Source organism: Hemitrygon akajei, chromosome 16, assembly GCF_048418815.1.
Source record: "Hemitrygon akajei chromosome 16, sHemAka1.3, whole genome shotgun sequence".
In the NCBI taxonomy this organism is placed as follows: Eukaryota; Metazoa; Chordata; class Chondrichthyes; order Myliobatiformes; family Dasyatidae; genus Hemitrygon; species Hemitrygon akajei.
In genome coordinates this window covers 80,775,247-80,798,011 of record NC_133139.1, presented here as the reverse complement: position 1 = coordinate 80,798,011, position 22,765 = coordinate 80,775,247, and the positions used below count along the sequence as shown (strand labels likewise).

Here is a 22,765-nt window from a genome sequence, read left to right as displayed (position 1 = left end):
TTTCACGGTGCAAGTGGGAAGTTACAGACCATAGACTGATCGGGGTTGAAGTTTCCAAAGCAAGAGTCTGGAGTTTACGGAAACCGCTTTAGTTCTGCTCGGATCAGATTCGATAGGGCACTGCTCAGGGATGGATGCTACACCGCGTGTGGCCAGCGTGATCCCCCGGTCTCGCCCTATGGGACAGCGGCGTCCTGGGCAGGTGACAGGCGGGATCCAGGAGACCCGTAAACTGGAGGTGATGAAATCGGACCGAGGTCAAAGGGAGCGAAGGGGAGGAGACTGGGGGAAGGATGTGAAGTATTTTTTTGAAAAACGTCGCGTGATCAGTCTTGGAGCTGTTATAAAGTACGGCGGCGACCTGGAAGCGTGCGGCACAAGGTCGAGGCGGAGGAAATGAAGGTGAGATCCGGGAAGCGGTGCATGCGGGACGTGCGTGGGTGGTATATAAACATCTTAAGTGAGCTGGCGTGCTCAGGTACAAATCCTGTGTCCTCCACATGCCCGGCGCCTTTACTACGCTCCAGATACTTTAAAACAAAATTACATAGCGAGCCTTGTTCTCCTTTGGGATTAAGGGTGACATATTCTGGTGTATTTTAAGGTGACCATTTCAGTCACCCTAATGTTACGTTTGTATCCCTCCTGTGTTCAGAGTGTACCAGAGCTTTAAAGCCTCCATTGTTTCAGACCGTCACTGGTAACGCCAATTCCTGTACACACCGTGAATAAAATAAATTTCGGTATCAGGACCTACAGGGCTGACTGACTGCACGGAAAACGGGAAGTGCTGAGCAGGTTGAAGCATCTGTGTGGGGGGGGGGGGGGGAGGGAGAATTCCTGCTTCTAGTTTCATTATTATGTAAAGGTCAGCGACAAACAACCTTTAAGTAAGCAAGTTAGCGGAGTTGGGGGAGAGACCATGGGAGTAAAAATCTGTATGTCAACTCGGCAGTACTTGGCTGAGTGAAATAGTACCTCATCACGTGACAATGTAATGCAAATTCATTGCGTGGCCTTTTGAGGATTGAGTTTATAAACTTGCCTATCATTTTTTTTTAAATTTAGAAGCTCGAGTAGCTACTAAATCAATGTTAAAAGTAAAAATTATTATCAGAGTACTGACAACCCTGAGATTCTTTTTCTTGCGGGCATACCCAGCACATCTGTAGAACAGTAACTGTAAACAGGATCAATGAAAGAGGAAGTATAACATAGAAGGCAGCAAACTGTGAAAATGCAAATATAAATAGTGAAAGGGTGAAATAACAAGTCCTTAAAGTGAGGTCATTGGTTGTGGGGACGTCTCAATAGACGAGTGTAGTTATCCTCCTTTGTTCAAGAGCCTGATGGTTGAGGGGTAGTAACTGTTCCTGAAGCTGGTGGTGCGAGTCCTGATGCTCCTGTACCTTCTACCTGATGGCAGCAGTGAGAAGAGAGCATGGCCTGGGTGGTGAGAATCTTCTGGAGGATGCTGCTCTCCCACAGTGTTTTATATAGGTGTGCTTAGCGGTGGGGAGGGCTTTACCTGTGGTTACTGGGTGAAATCCACTACCTTTTGTAGTATTTTCCTGTCAAAGGCATTGGTGTTCCCATACCAGGCTGTGATGCAGCCAGTCGATACACACTCCACTGCACGTCTATAGAATCAAGATGTGCAAAATGATGAAGGGTTAATAGGGTGCGGATAAATAGGGTGATCTTTCCTCTTACTGGTTTTTCACCTGGCACCTACCTGCCTGCTCCTTCCCACTCTCCCCCCACCCTCTTTATAGAGCCCCTACCCCCTCCCTGTTCAGTCCTGACAAAGGGTCTCGGCCTGAAACGTTGACTGCTTGTTTCCACGGATGCTGCCCAACCTGCTGAGCTCCTCCAGCTTGTTGTACAAGTTGTTTTGACCCCAGCATCTACAGTGTACTTTGTGTTAACTATTTCTATTTAACCATATAACAATTACAGCACGGAAACAGGCCATGCCGAACGCTTACTCTCACCTAGTCCCACTGGCCCGCACTCAGCCCATAACCCTCCATTCCTTTCCTGTCCATATACCTATCCAATTTTACTTTAAATGACAATACCGAACCAATTTGTGTGGTATATTACAACACAATGTGCTGGTGGAGCTCAGCAGGTCAGGCAGCATCTATGGAGGGGAATAAACAGCACTGAAGAAGGGTTTCTGTCCAAAACGTCGACTGGTTATTCCCATCCATAGATGCTGCCTGGCCTGCTGAGCTTCTCCAGCACATTGTGTGTGTTCCTGTTATCTTCACACTAAAGCTGGGAAGGATAGTAGCAGTATTTTCAGGCTGCGATTCATAGACTGAAGAGATTGAGAAAAGAGTTGGGCAAGTTGAAAGTGAAATGGGTTCAAGGTACTAATTGGCTGCTTCCTGTTCCAAGCTGCCCCGTGATGACATTGTAAATCTTGAAAGAAAATCAATTGTTTTAGTCAGCAAGAATAATCTAGGAAATAAAGCATACGGTAAACAAAGTAAGTTGAGACCTGTTTCTGGGCAGAGTCCAAAACCTGTTCTGCAGCTTGGCTGAACCCAGGCTAATCAGTCAGAGACTCTGCCCTCCTCCACCTTTTAATCTACTCACCTTTTTTTCCTGCTGAAGGATCTCAGCCCGGAGTGTTGACTATTTTTTTTCCCCATAGATGCTTCCTGGCCTGCTGAGTTCCTCCAGTATTTTGTGTGTGTTAATCCAGGGGTCACCAACCTTTTTTGCCCCGCGGACCGGTTTAATATTGACAATATTCCTGCAGACCGGCTGACGGGGGGGAGGGGGGTGGGTGTTATTCATGACGGGATTATAGGTGATAAATCAACTGTTAGTCACTTATAAATGGCTAATACACTCAATTTCGTTTCTAAAAGGGTTTATCTAACGAATTTAATATTAAACACACAGCGCATATTTTCCTTGCATGAACACAGTGATAAGTCAATTATAACTCACTATAAGCGTATAGCATCATGACATTTTAAGTAACGTTTGGATATTAAACACACCGCATATTTTCCTTGTATGAACATCTAAAATCATTGCAACACACCAGTGAGAGGACAGGGTAAGGGTCGGAGGTCCCCGTGCCGGGGCCGCGGCTGTCGCAGTCCGGAGAGAGCGACCTGCCGAGCGAGGAAGAGTGCGACAGGGCGCCCCCCCACCCCCCTTGTAGGTAGGTAGGATCTATCGGCTGACAAAAGTTTGCCTTGAGGGATGACTTTCAGTAGATTGCAGTGAGGTAGCTGCTTTGCTACTTACGAAACCCTGAGCCCGAATTAGGTCGTCTGCAAATATTTTAGCACCGGGGTCCCCACGAACATTCGGTGTGCTGAACAGATTCACAGGCGGAGCCCATCTGTCCACGCTGCAGGCGCGAGGCGGCCGGTTACCCGAGGCCAACCAGTGATCCCTGGCGCTAGGGTATCACTGCGTTTAGGCGACTGATGACCTTGCGTGCATTCAAGTTCAACAGTGGGCGTGACGGGGAATGAGGAAAGGTGCAGCTGACTCATATCGACAAATCACATCATTTCCTCACGGTTGGGGACCGCTGTGTTAATCAGTGTGGGTCACTAGAGAGGAAGAAAAACCCACCTAACATCAAATAACTGGAAATATTCTGGGACTGGGCCATTATGCTGAAAAGGCTTCAATTCTGTAAATTGTAGGATGCATCCTGAAAGTTACTGAAGCCCCACCATGTTGCACCAGCCTGGTGGGAGGGATGATTGAAGGACCCTTGGTATTAGGACTCTCGCAGGAGGCAAATGCCACTGAGGTAATCCAGATGTGTTTCAATTTCAGGTGGCAATGTTTACGAAAGTTTCACTGATGTTCCTGTTCGTACTCCAGGGTGTAACAGCAAGCCCCAACCCTGCTGCTAAAATGCGTAAGTGTTGTACATTTACCCGGACGGTACTGCTACCTCGGACAGCCTTATAACAAGTAATGCACAGGCTATTTAATGCTGATGTCTACAATGTGCTGTATTTAGTGTTAACAACAACAAAAAACTCAGCCGTTTATTGTTGAATACGAAAAATTGCTTCCAGCAGCATCAAAGACACTTGGTAATCTACGTCCATTTTAACTCCACTGTGCTGTTGTGCATTGCCCTCTCTATAGTTTTTTTTTAATATTGATATCAACATGTTGTCAGTGACAGTAAAGTTTGGGAGTTCAGGGGGGGACTTCAGCAAGTACAGAGACCACCACAGTTTTCAATGTTTTTGGTCTTGTGTGAAGATGTGGCATTGAGGTCTACCGATTACTTCAAAAGGCTTGTGAGGCCAAAACCAGTGCATGGCATTCCTGGGCACTCTGTTCAGCTGCTTAACAAAGAATTCAAGCTATGTTCGGAAAACTGCTGACGATATGGGTGCGTGCTCGGTGCAGGGGAAATGTGTCCGTCCGTCCAATTGTGTGATGGGACGAGTGGTCTGAATTTCATAGTCCGAAGTGTTCAGTTTAAGCCCGTCGGCTCAGTGTTCATCTTTTTACCGTTTAGTCTCGTAGATGGACGCTGTTGATTTTTTGTGCTGACTTTTAGACTGAGGTTCCTAATCTCAAATCAGAGGGAAATCCAGTTTTAAGCTGGAGAGTTTGTGCAGAATACAAATCCTGGTAGTGGGTTGATGTTGGGAAGAAGTGAATGAATCAGACTCGGGTTTAATATCATCAGAATATGTCATGACATTTGTTGTCTTTGCTGCAGTGGTACAATGCAATACGTAAATAATAGAGCAAAAATGTGAATTACAGTGTATATATAAAAGTTAAATAAGTCGTGCAAAAGTATAAATAAAGAGGTAGTGTTCCTGGGTTCAATGTCCATTAAGAAATTGGATGGCAGAGGGGAAGAAGCTGCTCCTGGCCCCTGAATTGTTGAGTGTGTTCCTTCTGGTTCTGTACCTCCATCCTGATGGTAGCAACAAGAACCACAAGACCATCAGATATAGTGGCAGAATTAGGCCATTTGGCCCATCGAGTCTGCCCTGCCATTTCATCATGGCTGATCCATTTCCCTCTCAGCCCCAATCTCCTGCCTTCTCCCCGTATCCCTTCATGCCTCGACTAATCAAGAATCCATCTGCCATAAATATACCCAGTGACTTGGCCTCCACAGCCACCTGCGGCAACGAGTTCCACAGATTCACCACACTAGCTAAAGAAATTCCTCCTCAACTCCATTCTAATAGGACGCCCTTCTACTCTGAGGCTGTCCTCAGGTCTTAGACTCCCCCACCATAAGAAACCTCCTCTCCACATCAACTCTATTGAGGCCTTTCAACATTTGAAAGGTTTCACCCCTCATTCTTTTGAGTTCTAGTGAGTACAGGCCTAGAGCCATCAAATATGAAAAGCCTTTCAATCCCGGAATAATTTTTATGAACTTCCTTTGAACGCTCTCCAATGTCAGCCCATCCTTCCTTAGATAAGGGGCCCAAATACTCACAATACTCCAAGTGAGGCCTCAACCTTGCACCCTTACTTTTATATTCTAGTCATCTCGAAATGAATGCTAACATCACATTTGCCTTCCTCGCCACTGACCTGACCTGCAAATGTTAGTGTACCCTGCACAAGAACTCAGTTCAAGTCCTTTTGTGCCTCAGATCTATTTTTTTTGGAAAAAATTTGAAAAAAAGTTTTTTCTCTCTCCCCATTTAGAAAATAGTGCATCCTTTCATTTCTTCTACCAAAGTGTATGGCCATACACTATCTGACACCACGTTTCATCTGCTACTTCTCTACCTGTCAGAAACGAGCCACGCTCCCGAATAATGGCTTCAAGACAAATTCAAGGAAACAAAGTTTATTAACAGTTCTGCAGAGCTGGGCCCCTTCAGAGAAGGGAACCCTGAACCTTACAGGGCAGCAGGTTTTATCCTTCTTCCTTACCACCCTTCCTCCCTGACTCGGGAGGTACACATTGTTTTCCCATTCCATATTTGGAGTTGTTTTTTTACACGTTTCTGTAAAACAATAGTCCATATCTCAGGACTTCAATGATTCCACAAACAGTTAATTTTGTCAAGGCTTCTGCATTCATAATTAGATCACACTTGTTTACAGACTTTAACCCAGACATAATTAAATCACATTTGTCCTTTGACTTTAACCCGGACCCGTCAGAAACGCACATCTTAGCTGTACCAAAGTGTATGGCCATACACTATCTGACACCACGTTTCATCTGCTACTTCTCTACCCATCTGTCCTCTGTAGCCTCTCTACTTCCTCAAAGCTAACATCTGTGTATCATCTTGCCACAAAGCCATCAATTGCATCATCCAAGTTAATTGACATACAGTCGGCCCTCCTCATCCGCGGGGGATTGGTTCCGGGACCCCCTGCGGATACCAAAAAACATGGATGCTCAAGTCCCTTATATAAAATGGCATAGTATTTGCATATAACCTATGCACATCCTCCTGTATACTTTAAATCTTCTCTAGAGTACTTATAATACCTAAAACAACGTAAATGCTATGCAAAGAGTTGTTATACTGTATTGTTTAAGGAATAAAGGCTGTACATGTTCAGTACAGACGCAACCGTCGTAGCTCTTCTGGGAACGCTGATGCTGCCTTGGCAACAGCCGATCCCGATTCTCCCGTGATCTTTAAGTTCTTGAGGCTGTAGTGCTTCACCAAGCTAGCCAGCCATCCCTCACTAGCCTTAAACTCCTTCCTCTCGCTCACAACACAAGTAGCGAACGAACGAGACGTGAGGTGAACAATGCTCAACTTCCTGGTTTTCCCGATCCGCGGTTGGTTGAATCCGTGCATGTGGAGCCTGCGGATAAGGAGGGCCGACAGTATAACATAAAAAGAATCAGTCCCAACACAGACCCCTGTGGAAGACCAACAGTCACCGGTACACAACCAGATATGGCTCCCTTTATTCCCACAATTGTAACATAATTGTCACCGGAGAGACACAGCTGATGATAATATAGTCTTTTATTTCGGTATACATGCTGAGTGTAATTTTCCAAAATTCCTGGGTCTTTTCTGCCAACGCTCCCAAATTGAGTGTTAATTACTGTGATCTCTGAGTGTATTCATGCAATGGGGTGTTGATTGCGTTCATGTGGATTTGTACATCAGTCATTTGGGCGTTTCTTGGTCTGCGATTTACTGTTCCGAACTGCATTTTGAATTCAATTCTCACTTCATATTCAGGCCTGAAAGATGGTTGCTCATGAAGTCGAATCAATGTTTGCTATATTGCATTTCCAAATTGGGCCCATACACCTACACTTTGATTCTGGCCACTGCTTTATTCATGCTAGTATCTTTCCTGTTATACTACGGGTTTTAAACTTGCTAAGCAGCCTTAAGTGTGGCACCTTGTGAAAGGCCTTCTGAAAGTACACAACATCAAGCGATTCTCCTTTATCGATCCTGCTTGTTATTTCTTCAAAGAATTCCGACAGATTCGTCAAGTAAGAGGAAACCAAGCTGACTATGGTCTGTTTTCCATTCATCCAGAACCATGCCAGAATCAATGGATCTTGAAAGATGATTACTAATGCCTCCACAATCTCTTTGACCACCTCTTTCTGAACCCTAGAGTGTAGGCCATCTGGTCCAGGTGACTTGTCTACCTTCAGACCTCTTGGTTTCCCAAGAACCTTCTCCCTTCTCCCATTCTGCCCCTGGCACTCTCAGATTCTGGCATACTGCCAGTGTTTTCTTCCACGGTGAAGACCAATGCAAAATATGTATTCAGTTCCTCTGCCATTTTCTTGTCCTCCATTACTACCACTCCAACAAAATTTCCATTTCATTTTAAAATCTTTTTATTCATTGTTATTGAAGATTAACAAAAAAAGATACATTAAGTCGATATGTCATTATATACAATAAGGAATTAAATTAGCAAATAACTGATTAACAAAGCTAAGCAATATATCAATAATAATAAGAGAAAATAAAGTGTTAAGAATATTTTTTGAAAGAAAAAGGGAACAAAAAGAAAAAAGAAATTCCCAGTGGCCCAATATCCACTGTCATCTCTCTTTCACACTTAGTATATCTGAAGAAACTTCTGGTTTCCTCTATAATATTATTGGCTAGCTTACCTTTGTATTCCATCTTTACTACCTAATGACTTTTTTAATTGCCTTCTGCTGTTTTTTTTTTGAAAACTTCCCAAACCTGTAACTTCCCACTAACTTTTGCTCTGTCTTTGGCTTTTATGTTGGTTTTAACTTCCCTTTTCAGCCACAGTTGTGTCATCTTCCCACGCTGCGTCATCCCTTTGGGATGTATATATCCTGCGTCTTCTGAATTGCTCCAGAAATTCCAACACTCGCTGCTGTGCCATCATCCCTGTCAGAAATCGTTTCCCATCAATTCTGGCCAATTCCTCTCATGTCTTCCTTTTCTCCACTGTAGTACTGATACCTCTGACTTTAGCATCTCCTTCTCAAATTGCAGGATGAATTCGATCATATTATGATCAATTGCCTGTAAGGGTTCTTTTACCTCTCTAATCAACTCCAGTTCTATGCACAACAGTCAATCCAGAATAGCTGATCCCCTAGAGGACTCACAACAAATCCAACAGGGTCTTTTTACTCTTGCAATTTCTCAGCTCTTCCCACAATTCAGCACCTTCTGACCCTATGTCACCTCTTTCTAATGAATTGATCTCACTTTTCGTCAACAGAGCCACCCCACCCTCTCAGCCTACCTGACTATCTGTCTTTTCAATACACCGTGTATCCTCGGACGTTAAGCTCCCAGCTATTATTTTCTTTCAGCCATGATTCAGTGATGTGCCTAACATCATACATGCCAATCTGTAACTCTGCTACTCGTTCATCTATGTTCTCCCGTTTAATGCGCACATTCAGTCCTGTGTTCACCCTTTTCAATTTTGTCCGCCTTTTAAATTGCAACTCAGCCTGTTGATGGAATTTTATCCTGTCATCAGCCTCTCCTTGCTAGCAGTCTCACTAACACTGCCGCTGTTTCTAAACCAGCTACCCCATCCTCAGCACTGTAACTCTCCTTCTCACCCACCTGCCAACTGAGTTTAACCCCTCGCAAACAACTCTAGTAAAATTGCCCGCAAGGATATTGGTCCCTCTCGAGTTCAGGTGTAACTCGTCCCTTTTCTACAGGTCATACCGTCCCCAGGAGAGATCCCAACGATCCATGAATCTGAACCTTTGCAACAGTTCCTCGGCCACGCATTTACCTGCCAAATGCTCCCATTCTTGCGTTCACTGGCGTGTGGCACGAGCAGCAATCCAGAGATCACTACCCTGGAGGTCCTGTTTTTCAGCTTTCTACCTAGCCCCCTTAAATCTCTCTTCAGGACCTGTTCACCTTGTCTTTGGTGCCAATATGTACCCAGGCTTCTGGCTGCTCCCCTCCCCCTTTAGAACAAGGCATGTCCTGGGTGACGGGGGTCCTTATTGTTGGACGTCGCCTTTATGAGGCATCGCTTCTTGAAGATATCTTGGATACTACGGGGGCTAGTGCCCATGATGGAGCTGACCGAGTTTACAACTCTCTGCAGTTTATTTCAACCCTGTGCAGTAGCCCCCCCCTCCCCACCCCATAGCAGACAGTGATGCAGCCAGTTAGAATGCTGTCTATGATACAAGTGTAGAAACTTGGATGTACTGAAGAATAAAAAAAATTCAAAACAGCAAATCAAAAGTTAACCTTTTAAAATCACAGGAGGGTAAAAGCCCATTGTATCTGTGTTTCTACATGTTCTTTGACTGATATATATATCATGTATGACTTTTACCATCTTATCCGTTCCAGATAAATCCAAGTCTCTCCGTTTCTTGGCTCTCGGTGATTGGGGTGGGCTCCCATTTTCACCATACACAACTCCTGTGGAAATGAGCACAGCCAAACAAATGGGGTTTGTGGCCGAGACGATGGGGCGTCGACTTTATTCTGTCACTGGGGGATAACTTCTATTACAGTGGAGTTTACGACGTTACAGACAACAGATTTAAGGTACCGTTATACCTATATTTATCATACTGAAGCAAATGCCCCTAGAAAGGCGAGGGCAACAGTCACAGAAAGGGCTAGAATACAGATTGTTAGGGAGTATTGTGAGAATGATTGATGCTACCTTGGACAGCCATAACAGCATGAAAGGAGCTGTCTACATCCTAGAATGGTGCAGGACCATTTCAGAAAATTTAGCACTGAACGAAATAGTAATACAGATGACCAAAACTTTGATCAAAGAGGGAAGTGTTTAATGAAGAATGGTAGGATGAGATAATGGTTTAGGAATGGGATTCTGGAGGATGTGGCCCCGGCAGCTGAAAGTACTGCAGCCAGTGAGGGAGCGGTGCAGTATTTGCCAAGTACAAAAAGCTAGAGGTGGAGACCGGAACTGGGAGGAGTTAAGGGCTGGAATAGGTTATAGGCAGATGATGTGTGAGGCAACGGAGATTAAACGGAAAGAAACAGATCCATTAAATGCTCTCCCAGAATAAGGTCCTGCAAGGAGTGTGAGAGGGATCTCCATAGTCCGTAGTGAACACCGGAACGGAAGGAGATGGGCTACAAAATGCACACAGTGAGCTGAAGCAGTCTGAGGCCAATAGCTTGATGCTCAGAGGTTGCAGTGTTCTTTGTGATCACAGGAAACATTTGAGGATATCTTTTCCGCCGAGTCACTGAAGGACGTGCCCTGGTATGTTGTAGCTGGAAACCATGATCACTCGGGCAATGTAACTGCACAGATCGAGTATTCCAAAGTGTCCAAGCGATGGTGAGATGGGTTATTCCCTGCAGCTTCCCGTTTTCTCTAACATCTCCACTGTCCCGACGTGTCCCACGTCAAACAATATGCCGTTTTGTTTTCTTTTTCCAGGAATTTTCCGCAGTATTACTATGACCTGAACTTCACCATAGCAGGCTCCAATACCACCGTTACAATATTGATGTTGGACACAGTCCTGCTGTGTGGGAATTCTGATGACTTCCGCGGAATGGAGCCAGAGGCACCAATGGATTTTCATGTGGCTAACACACAACTGCGGTGGGTTGAGGAGAAGTTGAAGGCCTCCAGGTATATGGTGCTGTTCTACAAGTTTGTAGTGTTGGTTAGCTGTTCATCGTTACTTGCTTGGTGCCCATTACCCACTGGTGTTTAGTGCGGCGATGGAAGTTCTCCATCTCTGAGTGATCAGGGCTTTCTTCGTTGCACCAGTATCTTCCCCTTGGTTTACTGTCAGTCGTGCAAGTCCCGGCTGGAGACTCAATAATACTGTCACACTCAGATGCAAAAGGATTCTTCTTTGCTGTTACCCTAACAATTTTGTTTTACCAGTCAGGTTTGTTAGCCCTGAGCTGAACCCCGCTCCCGATCCTGGTGGACCACTCTCGTCTGGCCTCTACCCTTTGACCTGTTTGGCATGGGTGACCCTTCTTCCTCCTCTTCTTCTTCCACCCTGAGCTCCTGGTGGAGTCGTCGGGGTGCGGTGATGACGGGTTTGCACCAGTTTGGTGTGCTCATCATGCAGCATGTCTTGGGCATCGGAAACCCGGCGGAGCCCATCCCCTCTCCGGGTTTGACCGCAGCCGATTTCCTCCAACTAGGTCGTGAACACATGGCTGTTACAGTTCATCTGAGAACCTTTCCGCCCCGGCCGGCGACTTCATCATGGAAGTCCTTCGCCCAGTGGTGCCATTTTAACACTACCCCCTCACGTGGTTTAGCCCGCCAGCTGGAGCGGTTTACCGGGGTGTGGCGTTTGGAGACAACACGTGAGAGATTTAGGAGATGGATGAGGACCAGTGATGCCCGTCCACCCTGTCCGGTAGGGAGCAGCATGCCAGACGTCAAAGGTACTACCTCTATCCAGAGCCCCCTATACCCCTATCAAGAGCTAAAGCCCAAAGCACTGACTCCAGCCAGAAAGAATAGTTCTCCGGGTTGTTGAGGCACGCAAGCCTCCAAACCCTGGCACGGTTGTGGTCCTCTCGGAGGTAGCTGTACGTACACAAATTGCATTTGCGAAACTCCTTCCATGCCTTTGGAATCTGCACCAAGTTTTTCATAGCACGGTAGCACAAGGCTTTACAGTACCAGCGACCTGGGTTCAATTCCCGCCACTGCCCGTAAGGAGGTTGTGTGATCTCCCCATGACCACGTGGGTTTCCTCCGGGTGCTCCGGTTTCCTCCCACAGTCCAAAGGTGTGCTGTGATTAGGCTAGGTTAGATCAGGGAATTGCTTGGAGGCACCATTCCACACTGTATCTCATAAATTTAGAAAAATAATTAGCTAATGAAATGCAACCGCTCTCTCGTAAACATGGAGGCCAGTTGTTTTAGAACAAAAAAATCAAACGACTACTTTGGTCAAGTAATGAATGTTGTGCAGCACACCAGTTTTCCTGCTCCATTTTTCAAATAGGTTCAATAGGTACATTTGATGTCAGAACGTATAAAAAATACATCCTAAAATGCTTTCTCTTTGCGAACGTCCATGGAGTGCCCCGAAGAATGAATGGCAGATAAATGTTAGAACCCCAAAGCCCCCTCAACTCCCCCCCTCCCACGCACAAGCAGCAGCAAAGCATCGACCCCCCCAGCAAAAAAAAAGCATCGGCATCAATAAAGACACAGACTTGCAGTGCCCCAAAGACTACTTGTTCACCTGGTATTCGACGTACCAGAGGCTTGGTCTCTCTCCCTAATAAGGTAAAAAGAGGTGTCCCCGTTTCACAGTGAGAGGGGGGACATAACAAAACAACTCGCTGATTTATGGTGTTAAAAGCAACCTTGTTGCATCGCTTTTTCCGAGCTCTGTGCCCCAAGAACTGCGGTCTCTGGGCACACAGCCAGCTCGCTGCTGTCGATCTTCCCTGTACCCCCAGGCGGCAGCACCGGACTCGATTCCACCCGCCTCCAGAGCCGTGACAATCCGACACCCTGAGAGCCCACTAGCCTTCCAGGCCGCGTCCTTGGCGTGTCAAAAAGCAGCCGGTCGTGTGGCCCTGAGAATGGGTCCCATTCCCGCAAAGAACCGATCAGGTGTGACTCCGGGTTAGGGTCTTCAGAAGAGATGTCAAAGATAGAAGTAAAGCTGTTTCCAAGGATGCCAGCAAAGGAGTCGCCACTCGGCACCATCATCCTCCCAAGTTCCATCCACAGGATGGTGCTGGGGTGGAGATGTATCCCTACCAAAGGAGGCATACGTCATTCCTTCCCTCCGCTAGCGGGCAAGGTGTAACACTTGCTTAGCTCCCCCCCACTGCCAAATCAGGGTCACATGACACATGGGAGCAGGCGGTGGGCGTTCGTATGAATAGCTGGGGCATATCACAAGTCCTGGCTACACTACCGCTGACACCAGGCAGACAACCTCTGAAGCGTATTGATAATGGCTGGGGTCACCCGTCTTGTTAAGACACTGCCTGAAAGAAGGCAGTGGCAAAGCACTTCTGTAGAAAAATTACAAGAACAATCATGGTCATGGAAAGACCATGATCGCCCATATCACACGACAAGGCACGTAACAAATGAATGAACACAGAAACACAAGAAACTTGCAAGAATCTGATACCTGATCATTCAGAAAACCTGATAGCTTGGCATCATCAAGTATTAAATGTTGCTACCTTGTGGTTTCCAAATCTGCTCACCTGATCCATGAACACTCATTCTGCTTTATAAATCTTCATGCAGTTTACTCTTCATTGAAATCCCCAGCCTATTTCCCCTCAACTTGAATCAAAAATCCTCATAATATCAATTCATATGATGTCCTTAATTCAGAAGATGTCTCGTGATCTTAGAGGTGTAATCAGGGAAACTTGGGCATCAACTCAGGATGATGTTCTGTGATTTAAATTTATCTTTCCCTGTCTTACAGATCGGACTTTCTGATTGTTGCTGGCCACTACCCAGTCTGGTCAATTGCTAAGCATGGACCCACTAGGTGTCTGGTGAAGAAGCTGTACCCCCTGCTCACTAAGTACAGGGCCAGTGCATACTTCTGTGGACATGACCATAATCTGCAGGTAGGGAGCAGCAAGTACTAGAGATTTTTAATAAATAAACAAGTAAATCAATTGCATATATTGAACAGATTATTTTAAAAATGTGCAAAATCGGAAATACTGTATATTTAAAAGAAAGTGAGGTAGTGTCCAAAGCTTCAAAGTCCATTTAGGATTCGGATGGCAGAGGGGAAGAAGCTGTTCCGGAATCGCTGAGTGTGTGCCTTCAGGTTTCTGTATCTCCTACCTGATGGTAACAGTGAGAAAGGGGCATGCCCTGGGTGCTGGAGGTCTTTAATAATGGACGCTGCCTTTCTGAGACACCTCTTCCTAAAGATGTCCTGGGTACTTTGTAGGCTAGTACCCAAGATGGAGCTGACTAGATTTACAACCTTCTGCAGCTTCTTTTGGTCCTGTGCAGTAGCCCCTCCGTACCAGACAGTGATGCAGCCTGTCAGCATTCTCTCCACGGTACAACTATAGAAGTTTTTGAGCGTATTTGTTGACATGCCAATTTGTTTCAAACTCCTAATAAAGTATAGCTGCTGTCTTGCCTCCTTTATGACTACATTGATATGCTGGGACCAGGTTAGATCCTCAGAGATCTTGGTCCCCTTGAAGCTGCTCAATCTAGATTTAAACAGTAAATTTAAAATTTTGGACAAAAGATAAAGGGGATGTGAGGATTTGTTTAAGGGGTATTTATGATTTGGAAGTTGCAATCTACAAGGACGTTGGAAATTATTAGTCTAGGCTTTAAAAGGCAATTGATTAGGCACTTCAGAGAAAAACTTTGCAGAACAATTGCAAAAGCATAGGTAGCTGGTGGGATTGCTTTACAAAGGTATGATGCAGACTCAATGGGCCAAAAGATCTCCTGTGCTTTTATTATTGATTTTCTCCCTTTCCCTAGGTCCGTGGGCTGAATCCAACTGGAATGTCCATGATCATTCTCTTAGTCTAGACTAACTGCTTCACTATAGACTGAGATTTAAACCTTACAACTGCTCATAAATGGTTGAACTTTATGACAAACTAGGCTATTAGGCCCACACCAATCAAACTGAAACAGCATGTTGGACAGTAATTATTAGCCGATGAAGCTGGGACAATGTGGACTGTCAGTGTGATATGTACAGTGTCTTGTTTTTCTGACCTCGCTCAGTAATGAGCAATGTCATTGGATTGTCTATGAATACCCGAATCTGTAGATACATAGAGTGAATGCAGTTTGTTTAAATCCAAAGTCTAAGAATTTCCTCTTCCATTGTTTCAGTTTATTCAGGACGATAATGGGATTGGCTACGTCCTGAGCGGAGCTGGAAACTTCATGGAAGATTCTACCAAACACAAGCATCGTGTTCCAGAGCACTGGTTGAAATTTTTCTATGCAGACATTAGCTCTTTAGGGGGTTTTGCTTATGTGGAGGTGATGCCGGAGCAGATGGTCGTCACCTATATTGAGGCCCGTGGCAAATCTCTGTATCAGACTACCATCCCCAAACGATCAGGCAGGTGAAGCGCACAGATATTTATCACTTGAAGGGGAAAACAACTGTGCTAAATGACAGACCTTGCTAAAATTGAACCGAATTGGTTCATGTGATTCCTTCTCTTGAAGCTGGTTTGTGTGCAAAGGCTTTGTTCTTTTTAGCCAAAATCTCTCAAATTGAACAGTATCATAAATAGAGACGTCTGGTTTCCTTTGCTACTGAAGTGAAGTGCCAATGATTCCTTTCCTTCTAGCTCACCAATATTTAAGTAATACTCAGGGATTGACAGTTACATTTCTATTTTCTTGTTCTCCTGCTCTTCTGCTCTACCAGATGTGCACATGCTAGGAGTACATTGGGGAAAGTCATCTAGTCTCAGGTTAGATGGCAGGACTGATTGAAGAACAAGGCAGCAGGACAATTGGGAATAGGGTGGCAATAAGACAGACCGACTGAACGAATAAGATGGAAGGCAATGAGTGGAATACCTTGACCTTCACAATGGTCCACTCTATACAATGATACATCATTCTCAATCACAGAGAAATTGCTTTGGTGCTTGCTATGTCTACAGATCAAGAACATTCACTGTGATTATGGCCTTATTCCATTATCTGTACTTGCTCCATTTCCCTTAATATCATTAGTTAAGAATCATCTACCAACCTTGGATTTTAAAACAGACAATTGATGATGGTCAATTGTAATTTGCAAAGAATTGATAACACTTTGGTTTATAATTACTTTATAATTCCAAAAAATGTCTGGCTCTGATGACAAATTCTCTACTTAATCTTCAGACTTCTAGGGAATGGAAGACTTTATTTTCTTTTTTTCCAGCTGTACAGCCAACATGTTGTTCTTAAACTGTTGTGTCCAGAACAGCACACAATACTGCAGGACTTTGTACAGCTGCAAAACTCGTTCTATCTCATTATACTCTAACCTATGATATAGAAGCCTGCATATTACGAGACTTTATCTTCTATACCCATGTGTACCATTTTAATGATCCACGTAGCCCATCAAGTTTCTTTAGATGTTGTTCCTTTTTCTTCAATGCCATTTAGAAAGTATTGTTCTTTTGCTTAACTCAAAGCAGGTCATCTTAAAACGGGCCATGTTTCTCATCTATAATTTTATTAATATCTTTAATGCTTCCATCTATATTGTTTTAAATGCCACTCCTATTTGCCATCAGCATCCAAACAGTTAATAAACATGGTGGATATTGAGGCTCCAGTACAGATCTTTAGATCTGAGTTATAAATTTTATGTTTAATATGTGTATTTTTTAAATACTCCACACTGATGTTCGGTGCTTTTTATTCGGTAATAACTAAACAAGGCTAGTCTGCCGCATTGGTTTTGATTGCAGACGTGCTTGTTACTTGCTTTTTTAAAAACTGAAATTTGATACACGTGCCATATCAAGTTGTCTTTGCAATTATTTAAAAGAAGACAACACATGGAAGGGCTCAATGTAATGAGGCAAAAGGTCCTCTGCGCTTCTCATAGACATGAGAAAGTCCAAAGCAACACATTCTCTACGCTTCTGCTGGGAGCTGTGACCCTATAGACTTTTCAGAAGCACCATTTTCAATGTGTTATCCCAATTACATGTTGCACATGTACGAGAAAAAACTCTGCAAATCTGCTCCGGACTGCTGACATAATGATGCTATTTATGTCAGCAATGTGCATGACTGTATTTGATGTATCTCATGTTAATCTGGTTCTGATGTTTGACTTTTTGTATGTTTTTTAAAATCTGTCTTCAGGTGTGAATTGTTCCGAATTCTCTGGGATTGTTTTATATGATTATTGACTTGTAAGCTTTGGAATAAATTAGAATTATTACAATATATTGTCATCTCTAAATTAAAAACGTGCATTTCAGTCATCACGTGCTTAGTTGCACTCAGCAGATCTTGCTGATGTAGCATTGCCCAGGTACTGCTGTGAATTTGCTAAGCTCCCACGCCTACAGTTCTGCTTCATGTGGCCGCAAATCTTCATAAATGGCACAGCTAGTTTAGCTGTTCCTTTGTTTTTTTTTTCTCCCATTTTTTCAGACCCTTTGTAATTTAAAAATGCAAAATGTATAATAGCAACAAATTTATTGGTGTTTTCTTTAACGGAATTTAAACTTTCCAAAGCTTCACAGTTGTTAACAGAAGAATTTATAACTCTACTGCGTTGAACCAAAAACCACTTGTCTGTTGGAAATTGCTGATCAGCCACAGTTGTGGCTTTGACAACAATTACATACTTCCACCGTAAGCCAAAGATTTTTCAGTATGTATATTTAATATTATATTCACTGCCATTCAGTAACTAAAGAAGTAAGCCACTCACAAGAAGTTAGCATGGAAGAATGATTTAGTAAGATAAAGGCTGATCTTGCATCTTAGCTTCAAGTTCCCACCCTATCCTTATGTTCCATGCTTTGCTTTGATCTCAGTATGTACATCAATAACCCATTCCAATTATTTTCAACTCTTTGAATAAAATAATTTTTCCTCATCTTCCTGTTCAGTAGCTCATTCTAGAGACAGACCAACACATAAAAATGCTAGAGGAACTCACCAGGTCAAGCAATGTCCATGGGAAGGATAAATAGTTGAAGTCTCTGACCCTCTCCCTCTTCTTGGACCCATTCTCCCATCTCCAACACTCCTGCTCTTCAAGCAGATTGATCTCTACCTTGCTAGGGCTAATCAGCAACTCTCGGACATCCCTTCTTTCTTACCCCTTGAAAGGACCATCAGGCCAATGTCTCCCGCACCATCACCAACCTCATCAACTCTGGAGATCTTCCATCCTCTGCCACAAACTGCATAGCTCCCTCCACCCCACACTGCTCATTTCTATTTCGTACTCAAAAATTCACAAACCTGACTGCCCAGGTAGGCCCCATTGTATCTGCCTGCTCCTGCTCACAGAAAACTTGTCCGCATATCTCGACTTGGTTTTATCCCCCTTGGTTCAGTCTCTTTCCACCTACATCTGCAACACTTCACACACTCTGGGTCTCAACAACTTCAATTCCTTGGACCCGATTGCCTTATCTCTCCATGAATGTCCATACCCTGTACGTGTCTATCCCCTGTCAAAAATCCTTAAAGCTCTCTGCTTCTTTCTTGACAATAGACCCAAACAGTTACACTCCATGACTACTCTCTAGTGGAGCTGGTCCTCAAACTCGATAATTTCTTACAGCTTCTCCTGTTTTCAACAAGCCCAAGCCGTGACCATGGCACCTGCATAGGCCCCTGACTTTTGGTTAGTTATGTGGAACAGTCGATGTTCCAAGGCTTCAAGGGTGACGTTCCCCAGCTCCTGTGCTGCATTGACAGCTGCAAGGGTGTTGCTTCATGCACTCCTGCTGAGCTCGTCAATTTCATCACTGTGGCTTCCACCCTTCCCTCAAATTTAACTATATAACAATTACAGCACGGAAACAGGTCATCTCGGCCCTTCTAGTCTGTGCCGAACGCTTACACTCACCTAGTCCCACTGGCCTGCACTCAGCCCATAACCCTCCATTCCTTTCCTGTCCATATACCTATCCAATTTTACTTTAAATGACAACCGGTCCATTTCTAATACTTCTCTCACCTTTCTCAATCTCTCTGTCTCCATTTCTGGAGGCAAACTATCTCCCAATGTCATTGAGAAACTTGTTGATTCTCACAGCTATCTTGATAATACTTCCCAACCTGCCACCTTTTTTTAAAAAAAAGAAACACAAAATAAATACCATTCCCTTTTCTCAGTTCCTCTGTCTCAACTGCATCTCTTCCCAGGATGAGGCTTTCCTTTTCAGAAAATCAGAGATGTCCTCCTCCTTCAAAAAAAAACGGAGTTTCCCTCCCTCCACCATTGATGCTGTTCTCAACCACATCTTCTCCATTTTTCCAGGCATCCTTCTTCCCGTCACAACTTTCATCATCCACAATGGGATCTTACCACCAAACACATCCTTACTTCCCCTCCTCTCTCTACATTCTGCAGGGGATTGCTCCCGCCATCATTTCCTTGTCCATTTGTCCCTCCCCACTGGTACCCCTCCGGGCGCTTAACCCACGTGGAAGAAGTGCTACACCTGGTCATTCTCCTCCTCCCTCACCTGCATTCAGGACTCCAGGTGAGACAACACTTCAACCTGCGAGCCCATTGGAGATAATCTACTGTATGCAGTATTGGTGTGGCCTCTACGACGGTGAGACCCTACGTAGTTTGGGGAAACTGCTTTGTTGAATAACTGTTCTGTCTGCAACAAGCAGGATTTCCAAGTGGCCAGCTATTTTAATTCCATTTGACACAGAGATCCATGGCATCCTCTACTATCACGATGAGGCTACTCAGGTTGGAGGAGCAACACCTCACATTCTGTCTGGGTAGCCTCCAACCTGATAGCATGAACACCAATTTCTCTGGTCACTTTTCCCCTTCCCTCTTCTCCCATTTCCCACTCTGGCTCACTTCTCATCTTCACCAGCCTCTCACCTTCTACCCCTCTTTATCAGGTCTCGTCCAGCTTTAGCTTTCTTGTTTTTATCTACACAGGAACGCAAATAAACAACACCCTCTCTTTGCCTGGCAAAGTTTTATCGCTCTCTCATGTACATGACCCAGATGTCATTGTAGTAAACAGTCACTTCCTTCATGAGCTGCTGTTGCTGAGAAATGTTCAAAAGTAAAATATGTCTCAGAGCTGCTGACTCAGGGCTCCAGCAACCTACATTCCCCTTGTGACTCTCGTGGTTTCCTCTGAGTGCTCCAGTTTCCTCTCACATCCCAAAGCCATATGGGTTTGTAGGTTAATTTGGCCACTAAATTGCCAGTGGTGCATAGGTCAGTGGTAGAATATGATGGAAACGTAGGAGAAATAAAGAGTGATTAGTGTATTTTTAGTGTTATATTGATATCTAATATTCTGAAGGACATGCTTCTGTGCTAGGTAGACCAGGCTAGAGGGACCAAGTGGATTATTACACTGGACAACAAAAATTTTGCTTCCTGAATACTTTTGGGGGTACGTTATGGATTTTGGACTGCTGATCATGAAAATCACAATGAAATTTCCCTATCACACACAAATTTCTTGAAATTACCTGTATTTGTTATTTCAATTCATAATTCAAGTCAGAATAACTGACGCCAAGATTAAGGAAGGCATTTTTGTTGGTCCATAAATTAAACAGGTCATCAATGACAGGCAATTCGAAGAACTTCTAGTGGGATTGGAAGGCATTCGAGGATGATGTTGAAATTTTACTTGGCAACTACATGCAGCTGGTTGACAGCATGCTTCAGGCATACAAAACCATGAAGTGCAACATGCCAGTAAAGATAACATTTTCTGCATTCCCATTTAGACTTCTTCCCCGCAAATCCTGGCGCTGTCAGTGATGAAAGGTTTCACCGGGTCATTGCAGTTGTGGAGAAATGGTATCAGGATTCCTGGCTGGTTATTGTTGGACACTTAAAAGAGAAGCCTCAGACACCGAGTACAAATGAACATCGACAAAACATTTTTAGCTTAGTTGAACTACTGCAAAGCATCAACACCATCATTTGTTCCTTCAAAATATGAAAGCAAGCTAGTAAATAATATCAAAGTGGATAGTAAAAATTCTTTCAAGAATGCTAAAAATAACAGAGAAATGAGAGTGTATATAGGACTGCTAGAAGATGAGGCAGGAGAAATAATAACGGGGGACAAGGAGATGGCTGGTGAACTAAATGAGTATTTTGTCAGTTTTCACTGTGGAAGATGCTAACTGTATCTTTGATGTTGTAGTGTGTGAAGGAGGAGAAGTGGGTGCAGTTACTGTTACAAGAGAGAAGGTGCTCAAAAAGCTGAAAGACCTAAAGGCAGAAAAGTCACACGGACCGGATGAACTGCACCTTAAGGGTTCTAAAAGAGGTAGTGTTAGAAATTGTGGTTGGATTAGAAATGATCTTTCAAAAATCATTGGATTCTGGCATGGTGCCAGAGGACTGGAAAATTGCAAATGTTGCTCCACTCTTTAAGAAAGGAGGAAGGCAGCAGAAAGGAAATTATAGACCAGTTAGCCTAACCTCAGTGATTGGGAAGATGTTAGTCGATTGTTAAGGATGAGATGATGGAGTACTTGGTGACACAAGAAAGTCAGCATGGTTTCCTTCAGGGAAAATCCTGCCTGACGAAACTATTGGAATCCTTTGAGGAGATTACAAGTAGGATAGATAAAGGGCATGCAGTGGATGTTGTATATTTGGACTTTCAGAAGGCCTTTGACAAGGTGCCACATATATGGCTGCTTGGCAAGTTAAGAGCCCATGGTATTACAGGAAAGTTACTAACATGGTTAGAGCATTGGCTGATTGGTAGGAGGCAGCGAGTGGGAATAAAAGGATCCTTTTCTGGTTGGCTGCCAGTGACTAGTGGTGTCCCGCAGGGGTCGGTGTTGGGACCATTTCTGTTTTTGCTGTACATAAATGATTTAGATGATGGAATAGAAGGCTTTGTTGCCAAGCTTGCAGATGATACAAAGACTGGTGGAGGGGCAGGTAGTGTTGAGGAAACAGGCGGGATGCAGAAGGGCTTAGACAGATTCGGAGAGTGGGCAAGAAAATAGCAAATGAATATTAGAAAATGCACTTTGGTAGTAGAAATAAATGTGCAGACTATTTTCTAAATGGGGAGAAAATCCAGGAATCTGAGATGCAGAGGGATTTGAGAGTCCTTGTGCAGAACACCCTGAAGGTTAACTTGCAGGTTGAGTCAGTGATGAGGAAGGCAAATGCCATGTTAGCATTCATTTCAAGAGGTCTAGAATACAAGAGCAAAGATGTGATGCTGAGGCTTTATAAAGGCACTGGTGAGGCTTCACCTTGAGTATTGTGAACAGTTTTAGCCCCTCATCTTAGAAGAGATGTGCTAGCATTGGAGAGGGTCCAGAGGAGATTCACAAGGATGATTCCAGGAATGAAAGGGTCAATACTCCCCAATGCCATTAGGCTTTACAATTCTACCGCCAGGACTTAAGAACTTTTTAAAAGCTATTATTAATGCTTTTTGAGATAGTGATTTAGATGCATATCATATTCTTTACTGAGTTAAGTATTGTATGTAATTAGTTTTGCTACAACAAGTGTATGGGACATTGGAAAAAAGTTGAATTTCCCCATGGGGATGAATAAAGTATCTATCTATCTATCTATCTATCTATCTATCTATCTATCTATCTATCTATCTATCTATCT

General features: G+C 44.0%; 1 protein-coding gene across 1 annotated transcript; it reads left to right on the top strand.

The window, feature by feature from the left end:
- Positions 1 to 264: 264 nt before the first annotated feature.
- LOC140740216 (tartrate-resistant acid phosphatase type 5-like) lies at positions 265 to 17,371 on the top strand. Its single transcript, XM_073069276.1, is given in 8 exon segments — positions 265 to 402; positions 3,820 to 3,904; positions 9,807 to 9,928; positions 9,930 to 10,007; positions 10,652 to 10,779; positions 10,882 to 11,079; positions 13,889 to 14,036; positions 15,292 to 17,371. Coding segments are annotated over 8 exon segments (1,008 nt in total). The 5' UTR covers positions 265 to 396; the 3' UTR covers positions 15,535 to 17,371.
- Positions 17,372 to 22,765: the final 5,394 nt, after the last annotated feature.